At 56.7% G+C, this 20081-nt stretch overlaps 1 protein-coding gene across 1 annotated transcript in view; it reads right to left on the bottom strand.

Annotated features, from left to right (window-relative positions):
• Positions 1–20081, bottom strand: part of CACNA1S (calcium voltage-gated channel subunit alpha1 S) — a 43775-nt gene that overhangs the window by 21338 nt on the left and 2356 nt on the right. The window contains exons 3-14 of the mRNA XM_066379845.1: positions 15148–15287; positions 13072–13214; positions 12733–12885; positions 10880–11085; positions 9087–9190; positions 7798–7943; positions 7321–7402; positions 4909–5069; positions 3351–3576; positions 2500–2707; positions 1415–1535; positions 449–563 (exon numbers count right to left, since the gene is read on the bottom strand). Coding sequence (XP_066235942.1) covers positions 449–563; positions 1415–1535; positions 2500–2707; positions 3351–3576; positions 4909–5069; positions 7321–7402; positions 7798–7943; positions 9087–9190; positions 10880–11085; positions 12733–12885; positions 13072–13214; positions 15148–15287 — 1805 coding nt within the window. The remainder of the gene's footprint in view (positions 1–448; positions 564–1414; positions 1536–2499; positions 2708–3350; positions 3577–4908; positions 5070–7320; positions 7403–7797; positions 7944–9086; positions 9191–10879; positions 11086–12732; positions 12886–13071; positions 13215–15147; positions 15288–20081) is intronic.

The following is a 20081-nucleotide window of genomic DNA, read 5'->3' as shown; positions in this document are numbered from 1 at the left end:
CCCTAGGCAATGCATTCACAGTAAGAGCGACAGAAACTCTGCAGAGATGACTCGTCTTGCAGAAGTCAGACCCACTTCACAGGTGAGAAGCCTGAGGCTCAGCGAGTGGAAATGACCCCAATGACCCCAAGACTGCGGTGACTCAGTGGCCAGCAGCGGGGGGAATTCCTAGAACCCTCCCCAGGGCGCCTGGTCCAGCCTGCCTGGCTTAGCTCTCACATTTCCGAGACCTATCTAGAGGTCGACTTGTTGCTCATCCTGTCCCCAGGGACACTACACAGGACTCCAGCTCTCCCTGGACGTGCTGGCCGCAGAAGCCCACTCTCTGGGCAGCTATCATGGTGGCATGACCCCTGCCTGTCAGGATCTGGGGAGCCACCTGCCCGAGGCTGGGACGCCACCACCGGCTGGGCACTCCAGGTCTCCCTGCCAAGGAGGAAGCACTCACTTAGACATCTTCCGGCGTTTTCTCTCCTCAGCCTTGGCCTTCTGGGCAGAAGTCAGGCTCTCCGCCTCGGCCAGGTTGTCCACAGCGATGGCCAGGAAGACGTTGAGCAGAATATCTAAGGGCGTCCAGCTAAGGAGCCTAGGGTGGTGGGCGGCAGAGACCGGAGTCTGTCCTACCTACGTGTCGACAGGGTCATTGGAGACCCTCTTACTGGGGTTACCCCACTGCCTCCCAAGCCTGGCTACTGCAAGGCAGCCACTCCTGCACTTGCCAGTCGCCATGTCCTGTCTCCCTCCGCTGACCAGGAGCCTGGGTGCGGCCCTGAGCACCGCCCATTTCCTGCCCAGGACTGACTCCATCCCCCACACCGGGCCACTGGGGAACACATAAGGCTCTTCACGGGAGAATCATGCCTGGCACACATGAGCACAAGGGACAGGGTTTCCTTCCCTCCAGCATGGGCACTCATAACATCAAACTCTACTCATAACATCTTCCCTTCTACTCATAACATCAAACTTCGTGGTGCACACATCAGAACCTGGGCATTGCGGTCCTCTCTGTCCTGTCCCCCTCGCCCTCCCCTCTGCCATCTGATCACTTGCTCTGTCCAAGATCACACTGCCTGGTTCCCTGGTACCACCCGCCCACCTCTCGCCTTCGCACCAGGCTGCCCCACCATCTTCACGGCTCCTCCACCAAGCCCTGCCCTTCCCCCCACCTGCTCCAGGCTCGCCCACCTCCCCGGGATGAGCTCCTCCGCCTGTCACCAGTCCCCCTGCCTCCCCAGCCTGGCTACTGCAAGGCGGCCACTCCTGCACTTGCCGATGGCCATGTCCTGTCTCCCTCCGCTGACCAGGAGCCTGGGTGCTGCCCACTGGCTAGAGGGCATCCTCAGCCCCTGCTCTGAGCCTCCTGCCCAGCTCCTCCCTAAGCTATCCCCTGCTCCTGCTCTCGAGAGGATACAGTTGCCACAGACAAAGAGGATGATGAAATAAATGCACACGAGCATGCCGGGGTAAGAGGGCCCACCGTAGGCCATGATTCCATTGTACATCACGGAGTTCCAGTCCTCGCCTGTCAGGACCTGGGGGACAGGGGAGCGTGGTGGGGAACATGGAGAGACTGGGAGTCTTCTGTGGGAACTGCATGGTCCACATGGTCCCTTCCATTCTGCCCATGGCCCCAGACCTCTCCTCCCTCCGTCCACAGCCAGGACCAAAGCTCTCTTCTCTAATCCCCGCGCCTCTCGCAATGAGTGAAAATCTTGTCACTGGCTTTCCAGGGCCAAGGAGTGTAGTTGTCACCGAGTGGGCTCATTGTTTTCCCATGCTCTGTCCCCAACAGCACCACATATGCCTGGGCCACCTGTTGCTCCATCGTCCAGAGAGGGTGTGCAATGTTAAACACCTTCAAAGACACACTGCATGGCCAGCCAGTGGAGTGAGCGGAAGACAGAGAAGTCATGTGTAGGACTGACTGATTGTCACACACTGTTCCAGTGAGAGTGTCCCTCACAGGCACTGGCGGCCATGGAGGGGAGCGTGCCTCTGCTCTACATCAAGGCAGCTCCTCCGGGGGCCTCCCGGTGAGTCCCAGCTGCGTTCCCTTGAGTGGCTTCCAGGGCATGCTGGCCAAGCCATGCCTCCAGAGTGAGGGATGGGGAATGTTCCTCAGGGTGACAAAGCCTTTGGGGGGGAGGGCTCACCTTGTCTAGCTTTGTGCTCAGAGATAGGAGCTGCACATGGGAGAGAGAAGAGGCCCTTGGACTCCCAGCCCACCCCAACTCCATTCATTCATAAACTGCCATCCGACCATAGGCCAGGCACCAGGGACAGGCACAAGGACAAGCTGGGCACAGCTCCCAGCTCAGGAGCATGGAGGAGACAGATAAGCCACTGTCACAATGGAGAGATGTACAGGGGAGGAGGGAGCCTTTAGAGGGACCTTGAAATCAAACCCGCAGATCTGAGAAGTCTTCCTGGAGGAGGTGACGCCTGCTCTGATGCTGCGGGACAAGATGAGGGATGGGCACCTGTGGGGCAGCCCACCTGGAAGACACTGATGAGGGCCTGCGGGAAGTTGTCGAAGTTGCTGCGGCGCACCTCGGTGTCCTCGAAGTCATACCTGCCCCCGAAGAGCTGCATGCCCAGCAGGGCGAAGATGATGATGAAGAGGAAAAGCAGCAGCAGCAACGAGGCGATGGAGCGGATGGAGTTGAGCAGGGATGCCACCAGGTTGCTCAGCGATGTCCAATACCTGCAGGAGGGGGTTGCAAGGTGGAGACAGGCAGACCCCTGTCACAGGTGTTCACAGGCTCTGAGTGGGCTGGGGGAAAGGCTCAGGCCTGGAGGAGGTACACGGGGGAGGGCTGCCTGGAGGGAGAGGCCCCTGGATCCATGGTGTCCCCTTCTCCTTCCTTCACAGAGCACGTCTTGTTCGTCATATCACACTCATCACTTCTGGTCCCACCACTGGACCAAAAGCATCATGAGAGTAAGGACCATGCCCACGTGTGTGTGCCCTGGCCCCCATGCCCAGCACAGCACCCAGCTTAGGCGGGCACTCAGACAGCCTTGGAAATCCATGGACCACCTCCTGTCCCTGCACCGCCTTCCGTAGCTGCAGCTTACTATCTGTTCTGTGTTCAGCCCCCTTTTTCTCCTCTTTTCCTTTCCTCCTCCTTCCCTTCTTCCCTCTTCCAGTCTCTCCTTCTCCTGTTTCCTCCCTCTGCTCCATGCCCCTGCTTCCTGCCCTCAGACCATGGTTAGAGGTAAGATGACCAGGGAGGAACGAGGTACAAAGAGGAGTGTAATTTCTGTCGCAGAGACAGGGAGGGGCTGCTTTCATGGAGGCTCGCAGGAGATGGGATGGCACAGAGCCCGCTGCCCGCCCTGCTCACCTGGTGATCTTGAAGAGCCTCAGGAGCCGGATGCAGCGCAGCACAGAGATGCCCAGGGGGCTCATGGCGCCTGACTCCACCAGCAGGATCTCCAGCACGCCGCTGCACACCACGAAGCAGTCGAAGCGGTTGAAGACGGACATGAAATACTGCCGCAGGCCCAGCCCGTACATCTTCATCAGCATCTCCAGGGTAAAGAGGGCCAGCAGCACCCGGTTGGCTACGTCTGTGGGGCGCAGCGCAAGCTCAGCATCACCCTCCTGCCCTTCCCCACCTCCGCGCCTCTCTGCCGGGCTCAGCCCTCGCCTAGGACTCCCCTCCCACGTTTCCAAGCCATTGTCCATTTTCTACCCTCAAAATCCCACCAAGCCTGGGGAATTCTTGTTCATGGAAAGAACACTAATCCAGGTTTCCAGAGGCCAAGCAGTGCTATATCTAAGAGGTCCGCCCTTGTGGCTCCACCAGCAAACACTCTCTAACGTCCCCCATCACTTCCACATTCCTCATGCAGTGGACACTTGGACCCTGATTTTCCTGACATCCCATCCTCTTGCTTATTCCTTGGCTCCTGGGATACCAGGTCCTTCTGTGTTTCTTCTATGACTAAGCCTTTTTTTTTTCTTTTTTTTTCTTTTTTTTTGCATTTTTCTGAAGCTGGAAACAGGGAGAGACAGTCAGACAGACTCCCACATGCGCCCGACCGGGATCCACCCGGCACGCCCACCATGGGGCGACGCTCTGCCCACCAGGGGGCGATGCTCTGCCAATCCTGGGCGTCGCCATGTTGTGACCAGAGCCACTCTAGCGCCTGGGGCAGAGGCCACAGAGCCATCCCCAGCGCCCGGGCCATCTTTGCTCCAATGGAGCCTTGGCTGCGGGAGGGGAAGAGAGAGACAGAGAGGAAGGCGCGGCGGAGGGGTGGAGAAGCAAATGGGCGCTTCTCCTGTGTGCCCTGGCCGGGAATCGAACCCGGGTCCTCCGCATGCTAGGCCGACGCTCTACCGCTGAGCCAACCGGCCAGGGCCTCTATGACTAAGCCTTTTCTGAAGACGCTGGACTTACGCTGCATACCTGAGCACACAGCAAGCCCCGGGGATCTGGTGATGTCCTTCCTCTAAGACCACAGCTTCTGCTGTCATCCCTGCCAACGCCTCCCAGACGTGCATATAACTCAGACCTCTCCACAGACTTCCAGACCTACTTTTCCATCTGCCTCCCTGACGTCTCCGTGGTGGTACTGCGGAGGCACCTCAAACTCTCCATACCCAAGACTAAGCGGATGAGTCCTGTGCATTCTCTTCCACCCCCCAAATTGCTAAAGCACTGGCATTCATGAGGTCCAGTGTCTAGAATAGGAATAGTTTCCCCAGGCACCTGAGCATGCAGCTGGAGGCTTCCAAAGTATTACTATTGTTGCCACAAGAAGGCAAATACCATCAATTGGTAATTTCTAGAAAACAATGTCAATCTCTAATAGAGCTCTTTTGCAAAAAGCCCGGATGCCATTGGCCTGGCTTTGGCCATTGGCCACACCTGTCCTCTTCCAGGACTGTCTCACCTTGCAAGTGGGTCAGCCACAGAGGCTGATCGTGGTGCTCGGAAGCGATGGACAGGGTGTTGAGGGCCACAATCAGGATCACCAGCCAGTAGAAGGCTCTGGACTTGACCAGGTCATGGCATCTCCAGCGGAAGACGCGGTTCCATTGCCTCCAGTGTCGGCTGGGGGAGGAGACGGAGCAGGATGGAGGCGGGGAGCCGCTTCTCCTGAGCCCCCTCCTTCCCGCATTATATACATTCAGGCAGATCCTGGCCACATGGAGTATGACTGGTCCTCTCCCTCCTGCTGTGCAAGCTGGAGAGCCAGGCTGATCTATGGTTCTCCAGTCTAGGCTCTCCCTAGTTAAATCCTCCCTCTTTCAAAGTCATGTAGCAACGATGCCGGCCTCAGAGGGGCCTGGAGATCACACAGTGAGATGCTGAGCACAGGGCTTGGCACAGGGGGTGGGGGGCTCCGTACATTTCAATTCTAGTGAAACAAAGACTGGGATGCCACGTTTTGCCCGTATAACAGCAGTTCTACAATGAATGGTATCTGGTGGTGGGCAGGACTGCAGGCAGGGCACTTTGGCCATCAATGCCAACTTTTTGGAGAGTAATTGTGGCAGCATTTACCAAGGCTTAAAATCTATGTGTACTTTGACCCTCCCTGAGGGATCTGCCAGCAGAAATGTTCACACTTCTGGCAAAACTGCTCCCAGAAGAGAGGGCACCATAGGGCCCCAGACTGGAAAGCTTGACTGAATCTATGTATCCAAGTATACCCACCACGAGATCAAGTTAATTAAGTATTATCAAGTATCCATACTATAGAATCTTTTATATCAAAGCATGTGAGCTATGGAGACAGGAAAAGACAAGGAGAAACTTCAGATGAGGGATTACTAAGCAAAAGAAGCCAATATGAAAACGAGGTGACTTTCTGGGAAAGGCTGGACTATGCAGATGGTACCAAGATCAGCAGTTCCTAGTGGTTGGTGAGTCGGGAAGGGAGGCCAGGTGGAGGGCTCTTAGGGTGGTGAAAATACCCTGTGTGGGTGTTATAATGGGGAAACAGGTCGATCATTACCCATTAGTCCAAACCCACAGAATGGACAACACCAAGAGTGAGCTCTGATGTCAACTACAGACTCTAGGTGATGATGACGGGTCAAAATGCAGGCAACATGGTGGGGGGGACGTCGATAATGAGGGAGGTTGTGCATCTGGGGGGCAGCAGAGGTTATATAGGAGCTCTCTGTCCCTTCTGCTCAATTGTGTCATGAACCTTACACTGCTCTAAAAAGAATAATTGAGTCAACAAAAAGATATGTGTGTGTCAAGTTGCCCTCAATAGATAATTTTAAGTTAAGAATCTGTTACCAGGCCCTGGCCGGTTGGCTCAGTGGTAGAGCATCAGCCTGGCGTGCAGGAGTCCCGGGTTCCATTCCCGGCCAGGGCACACAGGAGAAGCGCCCATCTGCTTCTCCACCCTCCCCCTCTCCTTCCTCTCTGTCTCCCTCTTCCCCTCCCGCAGCCAAGGCTCCATTGGAGCAGGGTTGGCCCGGGTGCTGAGGATGGCTCCGTGGCCTCTGCCTCAGGCGCTAGAATGGCTCTGGTTGCAACAGAGCAACGCCCCAGATGGGCAGAGCATCGCCCCTGGTGGGCATGCCGGGTGGATCTCGGTCGGGCGCATGCGGCAGTCTGTCTGACTGCCTCCCCGTTTCCAGCTTCAGAAAAATACAAAAAAGAATCTGTTACCAGGTATTTGTTCATCACCTACCTGGCGGCACCTCCCATGTGCTGGGTACTGCTTGCTCTAAGCTATGAGGTGACAGTATTTACATAAATAACCCCGCCACTGAAAAACCCAAACAGACCCCAGAAAACCTGCTGTGTGTGTGAGAGACAGAGAGGAAAGCATGGAAAAGACCTCGGAGGGATGCTAATCCGTTACCATGGTTACCTCTGTGTAGGGCAGTGGAGACCCTTCTTCCTCTTTTCTTTTGCTGTGTTTCTCTATTCCTTGGTCTTTCAAAATCACAGTTGTGTTTGAATTGGTAAAAGAGCAGCCAGCCAAGCAAACACTGTCCCCATGAGACATGGGCCTGGGAACCAGCCTCCTTCCTGCACAGGTCACTGGCTGCTTCTCAGGGGGCATAACGTACACCTGCCCCTCCCCTGCAGAGGCTCCAGGACTGACGACCCCTCACCCCCACCCTGCCGGCTGCACTTTGGTCGGAGAGAGGCAGCCAGAGGCACCTGGAGCCCTGGGCAGTGGTCTATGAATAGGTCATCTGCTGGGCACCCTCGGAATGTGCTAAGGGACAGGAAGTGACTCTGCGGCCACCTTAGGGGGAGGAACCTGGGTTCTAAGGCCCTGTCTTAGGGAGCCTGTGACTGGGAGGGACCTGGGAGACGAACAGACACTCACACAAACTGGATGATTTTGTTCAAGCCCTCGATCTCATACAAGCTCTCCGTGTCAGAGCCACCTTCGTCCAATGACAGCTTTCCTGGGGACAAGAGAGACACAGTGGGCCAGACACACTTGGAGAAGGGCCCACGGACTGGAGATACTTTGGGACAGCATGCACCGAGTGGGCCTGGACCCCTCTGCTTTCCTGAGGCCAAATTCCCAGGAGCCCAAGAGGGAAGGGGCGGCACTGGGCAGACAGGTGGGGCTTTGTACTGCAGGGAGAGCCCTGGGCACACCTGGATGCTCCTGTTGGGAGCTGTAGGACTCTGGGCCCATCGCGCACCCTAAGGGTCTTGGTGTCCTTATCTGCACAATGGCAATGCTGACCCTGCTCCATGGGACTCCAAGGTTTGAGGGGGGTGTTGTATGCTGGCACCTCCTATGGGGGGGTGTCAGGAGAGGAGATGCCGACCACAGCCCTAGGACCCACACCTTCTCTCAAGTCCTCCACGTCCATGACCTCGCCCTGTGTGATCCAGCTCATGTAGCCCCGGAGGTCCTCGTCTAGCTGCTGCTTCTCCCGCAGTTTCTGGAAGGTGCCCCTGGACTTGGCCTTCTCCCGCTCTTTGGTGAACTCCCTGCAGCAGAGCAGGGCAGTCAGGAGGTCAGGAGGGGGAGACAAGGGGAGACATGTGGAAGGACAGAGAGAGCACCATGAGCACAGTCTCTGGCTGGATGCACCCTTCCTTCTGGTCCCAGGGGTCCCCTCCGGAGCAGGTGCCCTTCCCGATGACTGAGGGGCAGCCCTCACCCCCTCCCAGAAGCAGTTTGGAACACTGGCCCCTCTTCTCATCTCCTCTCATCATGTCTCAGTTTCCCCCAGCTCATCTTGGGGACACGGGGTGTTAACGACATGACAGCCCACTGTCCTAACAGAATCAGCTACTTTGCTCTGATTTCTCACGCTGCTGGGACCCTGTTGGCTTCCTTAGAAATTCAGTTCTGCTTACAGACCTAAGGCCTGGAGGAAGCTGTCCCGGGTTCTGAAAGAACCAGGTGACAGGAAAGGGCACCCCTCGGCCACCACGCAGAGGAGAAGGGAGCCCCTAGCCCAGGCGGGCACTCCTGACAATTTTGTGCCATGACACTTATGGATCCCCCTCAGAATTCTACCCACAGGGCATGCCCCGAGGGAAGCTCCTGGGCGGTGGCAGTGGAGGGAAGGGGCTGCTGGTCCCTTCTAAGGTCCCTGCTGTGGCCGGTCAGCCTTCACTGAGAGAGAGTCGCTCTCATGAATAATGATGGTCAGTATTTAGTGCTCATTACATGCTGGCCTCTAAGTGATTTGCATGTGTTCACCCCTTCAATCCTCCCAAACAACGCAGGACTGAAATGATTCCATTTGGTAGATGTGGACCCTGTGGCACAGAGAGTTTCGGTAATTAGACAAATGTCACACAGCCACCGGGCCATAGTGCAAAGATTTAAACATGGACTATCTAGCTCCAGAGTCTGTGAGCTTGACCTGAAGGCTATGCTGACGCTTGGCACTCAGCACGGTTACATCCAGGACCAGGGAACTGGGGATGTGGAGGGACAGGAGGAAACATGGGGAGGAGGGGGCTTAAAGGGAAGGGAGAAAAATTAAAAATAGAGGGGCTCCTGGCTGGACCTTCTATCACTTCCTTGCTAACCAGGGAGCATGCCCTTGGCTAAAGGGGACCCTGTCCTGCTCCTCCCTCTCCTTCCTCTTCCCCTCCTCCCTGCTCGGGCTTCCTCACCCGCTCAGGACGCCCAGCACCAGGTTGAGGATGAAGAAGGACCCCAGCAGGATGAGGGTGACAAAGTAGATCCAGGGCCACTCGTTCCCGATGGCATCGTTGACCTGGTAGGACAAAGGTGTGAGTCTCATCCCCTGACCTGATGCCTCAGGTCTCCTCCAAGTTGTCCACGCCACCAACCCTGGGTGACATGGAGAGAAGCCATCAGGCCATGGGAGGGGACTTTTTTTTCTCCTGAAAAAGTAGGACCTGGAGATAAAGTATCTTTCAAGGCAGGGGACTTGCTGACCATCCACCTGGCCCAGGTGACACGGACCCATTTCTCCCTCTAGCTGACCACCTCCATGACCTGCTCTCTCATGGAATCCACTTGGCTCCTTTACAGCCAATAGTTTCAAAGTAGAAGAAACAGTAAGGCATCTCGGCCTGAACCTGGTCGGCTGCTTCATGAACAATTTCAGCGACCCAAGACAAGTTGCCCAACAGCTCTGGGCATTATTACCCCATCTGCCCAATGGGGATAATAATATTCCCTGTAGCAGAGGAAAAAATCACGCATGGGATGGTCCTTGCAAATAATAAGCAATCTCCTCCTGTGAGAGGTGCTCACAAGAACTATTCGTCCTGATACTCTATCTTTGCAGAGCATTTGACCGTGTGACAATGCCTCCCCAGTAGGCAGGATCACACTGTGGTTACGAGTTTTGGCACTGGACCCAGAGAGATGAGAGTTCTTGGATCTACTGCTCACAAGCTCTGTAACTCTGGGAACCCCTCTGAGCCTCAGTTTCCCTACCTGTGAAATGGGAACAACACCTGGCTTTGTGGGGCAATTCAATAGGAAACACAACCTGGCTCTTCACAACACCAAATAAAGGATGGCCTCCGCACGGAGACGTCACAGCTTCGGCCGCGTGCCCGCACTGTTGCGATTCAGTGCGCCCCTCCCACCAGCCCCATGGTGTGGGTTGTACTTTCGCAGTGCAGGTGGGGAAACTAATATCTAGTGTTTACAACACGGGAAAGAAATCTTGCCCAGCGGAGAGAAGGAAGACTCACAGGGCCTGTCACACCCCAAGAAATCTGAGGCTCCTGGCCATGAGCAGTGAGTCACCACCAGCCAGGCTCAGGGACAAATTAGGAAGTGAGACCACAGCCCAACGCTGAGGTCCTGGCTCCCATGCCTCTCCTCCTCTAGAGTCCCGCACAGACAGGCTGTATGGTGGGGACTTCCCAAGAAGGCTGGGACCCACACTTGGGAGGAGAGGTGGTGGTGTCCCTGGACAGGCTTTCCAGAGAAGAGCAAGAAGGGGCAGAGGCCCTGGCTAGTTGGCTCAGCGGTAGAGCATTGGCCCAAGCGTGTGGAAGTCCTGGGTTCAATTCCCGGTCAGGGCACACAGGAGAAGCGCCCATCTACTTCTCCACCCTTCCCCTCTCCTTTCTCTCTGTCTCTCTCTTCTCCTCCTACAGCCAAGGCTCCATTGGAGCAAAGTTGGCCCCGGGCGCTGAGGACCGCTCCATGGCCTCCGCCTCAGGTGCTAGAATGGCTCCAGTTGCAATGGAGCCTCAGATGGGCAGAGCATCACCCCCTGGTGGGCATGCTGAGTGGACCCTAGTCAGGCGCATGTGGGAGTGTGTCTCTCTACCTCCTCACTTCTAACTTCAGAAAAATACCAGAGAGAGAGAGAGAGAGAGAAGCAGCAGGGACACCTGAGTGGGTGACTAACAGCCCCTACCTCCCCTGCCAGCCCCAGATGAAGGGAGGGGCTCCGGCAAGTGCAGGCCTAACCCACCCAGTAAAGGACGTCAGTCCAGCCCTCCATGGTGATGCACTGGTACACGGTGAGCATGGAGAAGCCGAAGTTGTCGAAGTGGGTGATGCCATGGTTGGGCCCTGGCCAGCCACCCCGGCATTCGCTGCCATTGATGGTGCAGGGGCGGCCCGAGCCTGTCCTGGCGCAGGGCGAGGGCTTCTCGTTCTCCACGGTGGCCAGGATGTCTGGGGGGTGGGGATATCAGATGACAGAGGACAATGGTGGACAGCGATGAGAGAGAAGTTGTTACAATCATTGCGGAACAGGTCTGAGCCTCTTGGCTAGCAGAGCAGAGAGCCATGTGCCCGGGGCATGTGGCAGCAGGTAAAGAGGGAGCCTGGGGCTAGGACGGGGCAGCGGGCACCTACAGGTCACCGTGACTGTAGCTTAGGCCCCAGGGCCTCACTAGAGGGTCTACTTTTAGGATGACTTGTGCTGTGAAAGGCAAGCTATGACACAGCTGTGACGTGAGTGTCATTTGTACCCACAGGGCCTCAGATGGGAGGTGACGAGGTGGGTCTCACAGGTTAAGACTCGAGAGCTCCATCTGAGAGCTGGAATGGGGATGCCCCAGGGTGCTGAGTTGCGCCCTCCAGACCTCCAGCCTTGGGGGCCTGGGCTGCTCTCAGCAGGAGCTCCCTAGCTTTAGCCTGCAGCCCCCACTGTGCCACTGGTGGGATCCTCATGGTCTCTAACATTCTTCAGGTATGATGGCACCTTTGACCCCCCCCCCCTTTACATCAGGATGCCTTTGTCTTCTTCTGTGCTTGGAGGTCAGGGACGCTTGTCAGAGCTGAAGCCGGACCTGACCCATGTCAGCTCAGTACCCCAAAGATGGCATGGTCCTGAGCTCGGAGCAGGACCTGCCGGGAACAATGCTCACCGAGGCAGCGGGGCAGTGACCGTGTGAAGCCAAGGTCTCAGAGGGGAACCCAGGCCTCTCGTTCTCATAATAATGCCAAGACGTTATCTAGTTATTTGGTTTCCTCTCCCCAATCTGTCAGCATGACCTGAGTGAAACCTTCCAGATCCTACATGACGTATGGGACATCATGACAGAGCCAATGCAGCCATCCACAGAGTTGGACGCAATGAGAACCAGCACCATTCTGCTCACTCAATAGTTTTGGTTTGGGAAAATATAATAATTTTATATAAAAGTATATTATTTATGTTCATGTATGATGGGTTTATTAATGTTCTTTTCATATGACTTCATCAACTACCATTCGGACATTTTTCTCAGTTTTCATGTCTAACGCCATAAACATCAATGATAAAAGCCATGTCACCCAAAGCCCTTTGGGTGCTCCATAATGTTCGAGTGTAAAGGGGTCCTGAGAGCAGACGGTTTGGGAACAGCTGGTTTAGAAGGCTGCATCAGGCTCATAGGGGCCTCAAGGTAGGTTATCTGTGACAACCCTTCAAGGGGACACTCTGGCTCTGGGGCTTCCTGTGGCCCCACTCAGACCCGCCTCTGTGGGCCCTGCTCCGAGGGGCTGTACAGAATGACCAAGCTATAACTATGGCAACAAGGAAAAGGACAAATAAGAAGTCAAGCATCTCGACGGACAACCCGAAAGCCCAGAGAGTCGCCATGTTATCTGGGGCATGTGTACCTCAGAACAGCTGTGGCCCAGGCCCCTGACCGCTTCCCCCTGTCACTGACCCAGGCCAAGCTGCCCTTCCTCCCGTTCCTGGTCCAGGGGAGACCTTCACCAAGGTCAGCAGGTGTGGGAGGCAGTGACCCGACCTGTGGCTTCTTCACAGCCAGGTGGCTCCCCTCCCGCTGTCCTGGGGCCCCTCCCCCCGCCCCAGCCCCCGGAACTCACCGGTTCCGACGTAGTAGCAGGTCTTGTGCATCTTGCCCTTGAAGAGTTCCAGCCCGATGATGGCATAGATGATGACCATGAAGAGGACCAGCAGGGCGATGTGGAACAGGGGCAGCATGGCCTTGAAGATGGAGTTGAGGACCACCTGCAGGCCTGCGGGGCAGGGGGTGGGTGGGGGGACAGCAGGGTCAGCTCCCTTAACGCTCACCTCCCGCTCTCCACACCCTGGGGAGCCTCTGTCTGGTACACCAAGGCAGGGGGAGGACCCGGAACGGGACAGGACAGGGCAAGGGGACCAGCTTGGGAAGGAGGGGCATCCACAGGGACACTGCCACCCACTGGGTACCCCCGACACCAGCCGGAGGGGTCTGAGCACGCGGAAGGCTCTCAGCGCCTTGACGTCCAGGCCCGCCCCTTTGCTGCTCAGTGGGGCTGTGTTGCTTTGGATGACGTTGACCTGCTCCAGGATCACTGTGAAGACCCTGCAGTGTGGAAGCAGAGGGGAAAGAAGACCCAGTGGTCAGGTGGGCACTGCACCAGTGCTCCGGGACCCTGTGTCCCCTCTGCTCAGGAGACCTGAGGGGGTATTAGAAAAGGTCCTGGCCCTGGCCGGTTGGCTCAGTGGTAGAGCATCGGCCTGGCGTGCGGGGGACCCGGGTTTGATTCCCGGCCAGGGCACATAGGAGAAGCGCCCATTTGCTTCTCCACCACCCCCCCTCCTTCCTCTCTGTCTCTCTCTTTCCCTCCCGCAGCCAAGGCTCCATTGGAGCAAAGATGGCCCGGGCGCTGGGAATGGTTCCTTGGCCTCTGCCCCAGGCGCTAGAGTGGCTCTGGTCGCGGCAGAGCGATGCCCCAGAGGGGCAGAGCATCGACCCCTGGTGGGCAGAGCGTCGCCCCTGGTGGGCGTGCTGGGTGGATCCCGGTCAGGCGCATGCGGGAGTCTGTCTGACTGTCTCTCCCCATTTCCAGCTTCAGAAAAATACAAAAAAAAAAAAAAAAAAAGAAAAGGTCCTGAGGCTAAGGTTGAACTCTGTGAAAAGAGGGCTCTGGATACATCCGTGATGTCTACTCACAACCTGGGAAGAGGGCACCATGGTACATGTGTCGCCGACACCTACAGTCCTCAGCCCAGGGGTTGGGTAACCCCACGGCAGGCTGGGGGTCACCAGCAGTCCCTTGCTGCATGGGGACTGGGGAGGAAGGTAGGATCTGTTGCTTTCTGTCCTGGTCACCTCCGCCTCCTCTCTCAATGGACTCAAGTTTCCATTATCCACTGAAGTCCATCTCAAATCCTTCCTCCAGATCCTGCTTCTGACGACTAAACCCAAGGGCTCATTGTGCTCTGCATGGGGCTGTTCCTGACATTATTCTGTAGGCACGCGTCTGGGGCCCCGACAGAGGTGGGTACACCGAGTCCCTCTGTCTGCCCTGCGGTGCCTTAAGCAGCATGAGGTAATTACTAAATAGTCAAAGTAAGGATTATTGCCTTGAAGGACACCACGGTACTGAGAGAGCAGCCTCTGGGGCCGAGATGGCCTTGGTCTGCATGCTGACTGCCTCTGGTTAGCTGTGTGACCATGGGCAGGTCATTTGACTTCTCTGAGCCTTTAGCGTCCTTAAGTGGAGAAAACAAGAGGCTTGTTGGGACATCTGAGTGAGATGTGACACTCAAGGCACACAGTAACTGCCTGATACATGATATATGCTGTGATAAGAATGGGGGGGTTATTCAAAGTTATTCTAGGGGCTGAACTGCGCCCCCCCCAATTCAGTATAGGTTGAAGCCCTAACCCGCAAGACTTCAGAATGTGACTGGATTTGGAGACAGGGCCTTTAGAAGGGTGATTGAGGTGAATGAGGCTGTGGGGCCCGGCCCTAACCCAATCTGACCAAAAGAAGAGGAAATGTGGACAGAGAGATGCCAGGGGTGCATGTGCATGGAGGACAGACCCCCCCATCCCGAGGACATGGCAAAGGTGGCCAGTGCAATCCAAGGACAGAGACCTCAGGACGAAACAGTTCTGCTGAGACCTTGACCTCGAACTTCCAGACTCCACCCATCTGTGATACTTTATGATGGCCACCCGAGCTGATAACTCAGTTTACTAAATGTGCATTTTTGTGACCCCAAATAATAATAGGTACTCAGTACAGTCTGTGGAATAAATGAGTAGATGGTGAAAGTGGAGAAATATACCACCATTGGAGCCACACACATCCTTTCTAAAAAAAAAAAAATGAAAGGACCCACAGTCCTCACTGGGGAAGGTTGTGACCTGCTGGTCAGGGTCCCTCACACAGAGGCTGCTTCCCTGCACGGAGCTGGGTGCTGTCCTGCCTGGAGGTGTTGGTGGCAGCGGTTGTAGGCATAGGGCCCTCCAAGGGCTCCTCGGACCTCCCCCCTCTTGTCCTCACCCCAGGAAGACAATGATGAAGTCGAGCACATTCCAGCCGCTGCGCAGGTAGGCGTCCTGGTGGAAGAGGAAGCCATAGGCGATGATCTTCATGGAAGCTTCGATTGAGAAGACGATAAGGAAGAAATACTCCAGCTTCTCCTGCGGGAGCAAGTGCTGTCACGTCTCCCCTCTGCACTGCTGAACACACCTTTGCTCTTCCTCTCCAGGCACACCGTTCCCCAGCCACCTCAGGACCTTCGCACCTGCCTGGAATCTCCCCCACCCCTGCCTCATGGCCACATGCACACCCTGGGCCAGCTCCTTATTCCCTACAGGTCTTTCCTGGGCCTCACCGAGGCCTCCGCGGGCCACCACGCTGGGTCTACGCTACTGCTGACATTTAAGTCCCTCTTCCTGTGTTTGTAGTCACTCCCCACCCGCACCTCTCCCCACCCCCACCCCCGGCTGAAAATGCCAGATGTGTTTTCATCTGGATCACCTTCTATCTCACCCACCAAAACGTAAGCTCTACAAAGTGTGGGGCTGTTCTTTTTTTTTTATTACTCATCTTCTGGGGCCTAGAATTGCCGGAGTCAGTGAGTGGCCCGGGCAGACCCTAGAGTGCCATCCCCTGGCTGGCTAGGGTTTGGGCATCTCTCTTCTCCCACCACCGGCGATGAGAGGCAGGGCATTCCTCAGCACACCAATGTCTTCCCTCGCCTTCAGGGTCTGGCCTCCAACACCTCTCCTGTAAACCCCCCTGCCACTGGAAGGCTCAGGCACCATCACTGGGGGAAGGGGGGATGGGGGCAGGGTTTCAGCCCAGCCCCTCCCTGCAGAAGGCCTTGCTGCCTCCTCCATGTGCTCCCTCTGTCACCCAATCTTGTCCCTGTCACCCTCGCTGCTCCTGGCCCAGGAAAAAGTTAGTTCTACCCAAGAAAGCACATCCCTGTCCAGGACTGCAGGATGAAACAATTCCTTGTATAGCAGTCCAAGCCCACTGGGCGGCTTTCAAGAGCTCTGCACCCCTCCCCCAGCCAAGCCTCCCCAGACGAGCCCAGTCTCCCCGGGGTCTGGCCCACTAGTGGGTCTGTGCCCACAGTCTGCGCCCACCCAGGAGGGAGGGCACTGCCCACCGGGGCCTCCCTCCATACACTGTGAACTCATAGCTCCTTCATTCCAGGAAATGGCCCTCCATTGTTGATTTGGAAAAAAACTCATTCCCACCTCCAAGGTGGTGGGTGTAGGAGGCGAGGAGCAAGGTCTCCAAATGGGTCCTTAACATGGACATGGTCCCAGCACCCTCCCAACTTGTTGTTTGGAGAACTGTCCTGAAAGGGGGAAAACTGAGGCATGTGTGGACTCACCCCAAATCCCTTTTCCCCATGGGTCATCCCAACGCTTCCTCCTAATTCCAGAAAACAACTCTGTATGATCAGAGTGCTGAACCACACCCTTCTTCTAGTGGGCTTGTTGACAGGGACTGCGCTTAGGTTGGGGGGACCATGGGGCCCCCTGAAAGGAGCTGGAAATGTCTGGGCATCACCCCTAACAAGAGGGATACAGACTTGGAGGGTCTCCTGGGCATGGGCACTGGTCCCATTCCTTGGCAAGGCAGGAGTCAGCCACAGGGAGAAGGGTGGGGAGCAGGTGGCCTCAAATCAAAAACATTTACATTTTCAAGTTTCTGCAGCCCCAGGGGACAGACAGGAGAGGCGGGGCTCTGAGGAAGGACAGCAGGGCCCAAAATAGTGGCAGGGCTCATAGGCCTGCCGCCACCGCAGCTGTCTCTGCCTGTCCGCCGCTGCCTGTCCCACCACCACCCAGAGTGGGCCTGTCCAGGCCACTGGCCACAGAGGACGTCCCTCGGATTCCTTGCCCGTTGACTGCAAGGCCCGGCTCTCCCGCCGACCCCCAGCCTGACACAGAGCACCTGGATCAAATGTCTGGCCATAGAGACCTGTGTGCACACAGGGGACAGAGGACACACGTGTCCCGTCCTATGTCAGGGCAATACTGTCCGCAACATCACCCTGGGTTGACCCATGACCCCTCCAGCCTGGGTTTAATGTCTCACTGGGACATTTGTTTCAGACATCTAGGAAGGGCAGGCTGGACACACTGGGAAGACCTGGCGGCCTCTCCAAGGTCAACATCACCAGCGTTTCTTAAACATCGCGTGCTCTTCAGCCTCCCCCCTCCAAGGGTCACCATCGGAGGTGGGGGCAGAAGCTGTGCAGCTAACACCTCTCAGCTCTGTGCCCTGCACACAGCCCAAGCCTCTGGGAGCCTCAGTTTCCTCACTGGCAAAACGGAGATGCTGAAAACCCCTGGCACCTGACAGGGATGTGTCCATCATCGCCCAGCACCCTCAAAGCCCTCACAAATCCCAGCCCAGCCACTGTCACAGGAGCCGGTCCTTTGTGGGGGTTGCTTTTCTGCCAGAACCATGTGCAGTCAGCATTTATAGAGCTGTGTGGTGAGCCTACGTCCACAGCAGCTCCATCCCACACCGAGCTCAGCATGCCCCCCCTGCCGTCTTCCTGCCCCTGAACCTGCTCTTCCTCACCTGTCCTTGTTTCAACTGGGGGCACCAGCCTCTCCAGCTATTGGTGGTGGGGCCCCCACCACCTATTGTTCTTCTTCACAGATGAGGGAAGTGAGACTCAGAGGGGAAGCAGGTGCCTGGGGCAGTGAGGCACCTGTCCATCTGTGTGACTGAGTCAGCGGCTCTCCCAGTGAGCCAGCCTGCCTGCTCACAGGTGTCCAGACCCTGGCATCGGTCTCCATGACTACCTCAGCCTCCTGGTTTGGAAGATGACCCGGGGATAGGAGAGCAGCGGCTATAGTTAGCCTGATGAACTCTCACCCCAAAGATGCAGTCTGAGCAGGTCTGTCCTGCCTCCCACTCCCAGGCCCAGGCTCGTGGGACCTCCACTGTGGGCTGTGGGGGCTGGGAATGCAGGAAAGGAAAGAAATGAGGGTTTATGGAGCCCCTCCCGAGTACCAGGCGGGACACAGGGTCGGGAATTCATCGATAGGACAGTCCTGAGGAGTGGATACTGGGGACCCTTGTGCACAGAGGAGGAGACAAAGGCAGGCCGGTCTGATTTGAAACCCCACACATCCCTATAACTCCCCAAAGATGGCATGGCTGGGCAAAGTGCTGGAGAGGGGGTTATCCTATGTGTTCCTGCTCACTCTCGGCAGCTGAGAGGTGGGGATGCTAAGGCCACAGACAGGGGCACTGGGTGCCGCGGGGGGGAATGGGCAGTCTTGAACTGGGGCCTCAAGTCACTTGGCCAGACCCTTAGCGGGTGGCCCAGACTCCCTGCCACACCCTGCAGGCCCTGGTTCTCTGCCAGGCAAGGCCAGAGCTACGGTTCTTTTGAGACGAGGTACAGAGAGGGCTGTTGGCTGCAGCCGTCTTGGGCACATTTCCGACCCTATAAAAAGACAACCAATCTGGATGCCAGAGGCTTGGGCTGCAGCCTCTCCACAGGGCATGCGGCAACCTGAACCCTAGGCGTGTCATGTCCTGGGGGCCTGACCTCAGGCACCACCGGGAGGCCTGGGAGGGGCCAGCTTGTCCTCCCCAGGCAGCACCAAGGCCTGCTTGACCACGGTTACCAAAAATCAGCCAGAACGTGGAAGTTAGGCAAAAGGAAGGTGCCGCGTCATCGCTGTGTAGTGGTGGGGCAGTTTATGGCAAGCCTAGTAGAGGGCTATTTCATGGTTAACTTATGAGGTTTCTCGGCCACAGCCCTGTCTATATTTCAGGCCAGGTGACGCTATCGTGAGAGGGGGCATCCTCCCTGGTCTCTGCCCCTTGATGCCCGTGGCACCTGCTCTCCCCACGTTCTCTACCCTCAGCTGGAGTGGGCAGTGTGGCCCTGACCATTGCCTACCTTCTCTGGGCATCACCACAAAGCGCCCCCACTGGTCACCACAGCCGTGCAGCTCTGACATTTGAGGTGACGTCACTGCCTCGCAAAGTCTCTGTCAGGTTTTCCTCTCCCGGGGGACCCGTCGCCCCATCCCCTGGAGCCCCTAGACCTGACCCGAGGCCATGCAGCTCCAGCCCACAGGGCTACAGCAACACACAGGAGACACCTGGGAACGCTTAGGGCGCCATTTTGCTTCAAGATGGAAACCAGGGTCCCCACCTGGGGGAAACATTGCCCTCCCAGAGGGCAGTTTCTCTCCCAAGGAGTCAACTTCTTAGGGGAGTGAAATGGAACCCAGGCCCCAAGACACAAATCCTGAAGGAAGGGCAGTGGGCCCAGAGCCCTCCCAGACTTGGGACCAGAGGACTGGCCTGCGGTGCAAGGCAGGGACGCGGGACACGGAGTACCTGCTGCATGGCTGTGTCTCTGCCCACGCTTGGCCCACGCTCTTACCAGAATTTTTCGTTTATACCCGAGCACACGCCGACGCCCAGCTTCTCGGCAACTCAAGATAGATGCCCTGGAAACTGCCTAAGGAGGGCCGAGATAGCACCCTCTCTCAGGCTCCCCACTCAACAAGTCTGTTGAGATGTGAGATGCGTGGCCCTTGTCCCTGTCTCCTAGGGAGCCTGGACCATACATGCCCGAGACCACTGTTCCCAGGGACATACCCTTGAAGTCCTCATGATGGCAACACAGCAGTCACAGGGCAGGGCTGAAAGTCACAGGCCTGCGTTTGAGACCCTCTGAGAAGGCGCATGGAGGGTGTCCCCCAACCAGCCACCTCAACTCTCCGAGCCTCAGTTTTCCCATCTTATCATGTGACTCTACCTCACGGGGGTGACCAGGGGGACTGAAATAGACTGTAAAATAAAATATGTAGCGCAGAACCTGATATCGAATAAGCCCTCAGGAAACGGGAAGTATTTTAACGAGTCTCTAGCTTTGGGTGGGTGCGTCCTTCAACTAACACTCTGTCTTCTCCCCCATTAAAGAGTGAGGTGAG

Source organism: Saccopteryx leptura, chromosome 1 (genome assembly GCF_036850995.1).
Source record: "Saccopteryx leptura isolate mSacLep1 chromosome 1, mSacLep1_pri_phased_curated, whole genome shotgun sequence".
Classification (NCBI taxonomy): domain Eukaryota; kingdom Metazoa; phylum Chordata; class Mammalia; order Chiroptera; family Emballonuridae; genus Saccopteryx; species Saccopteryx leptura.
This window is presented reverse-complemented; position numbering and strand designations above follow the sequence as displayed.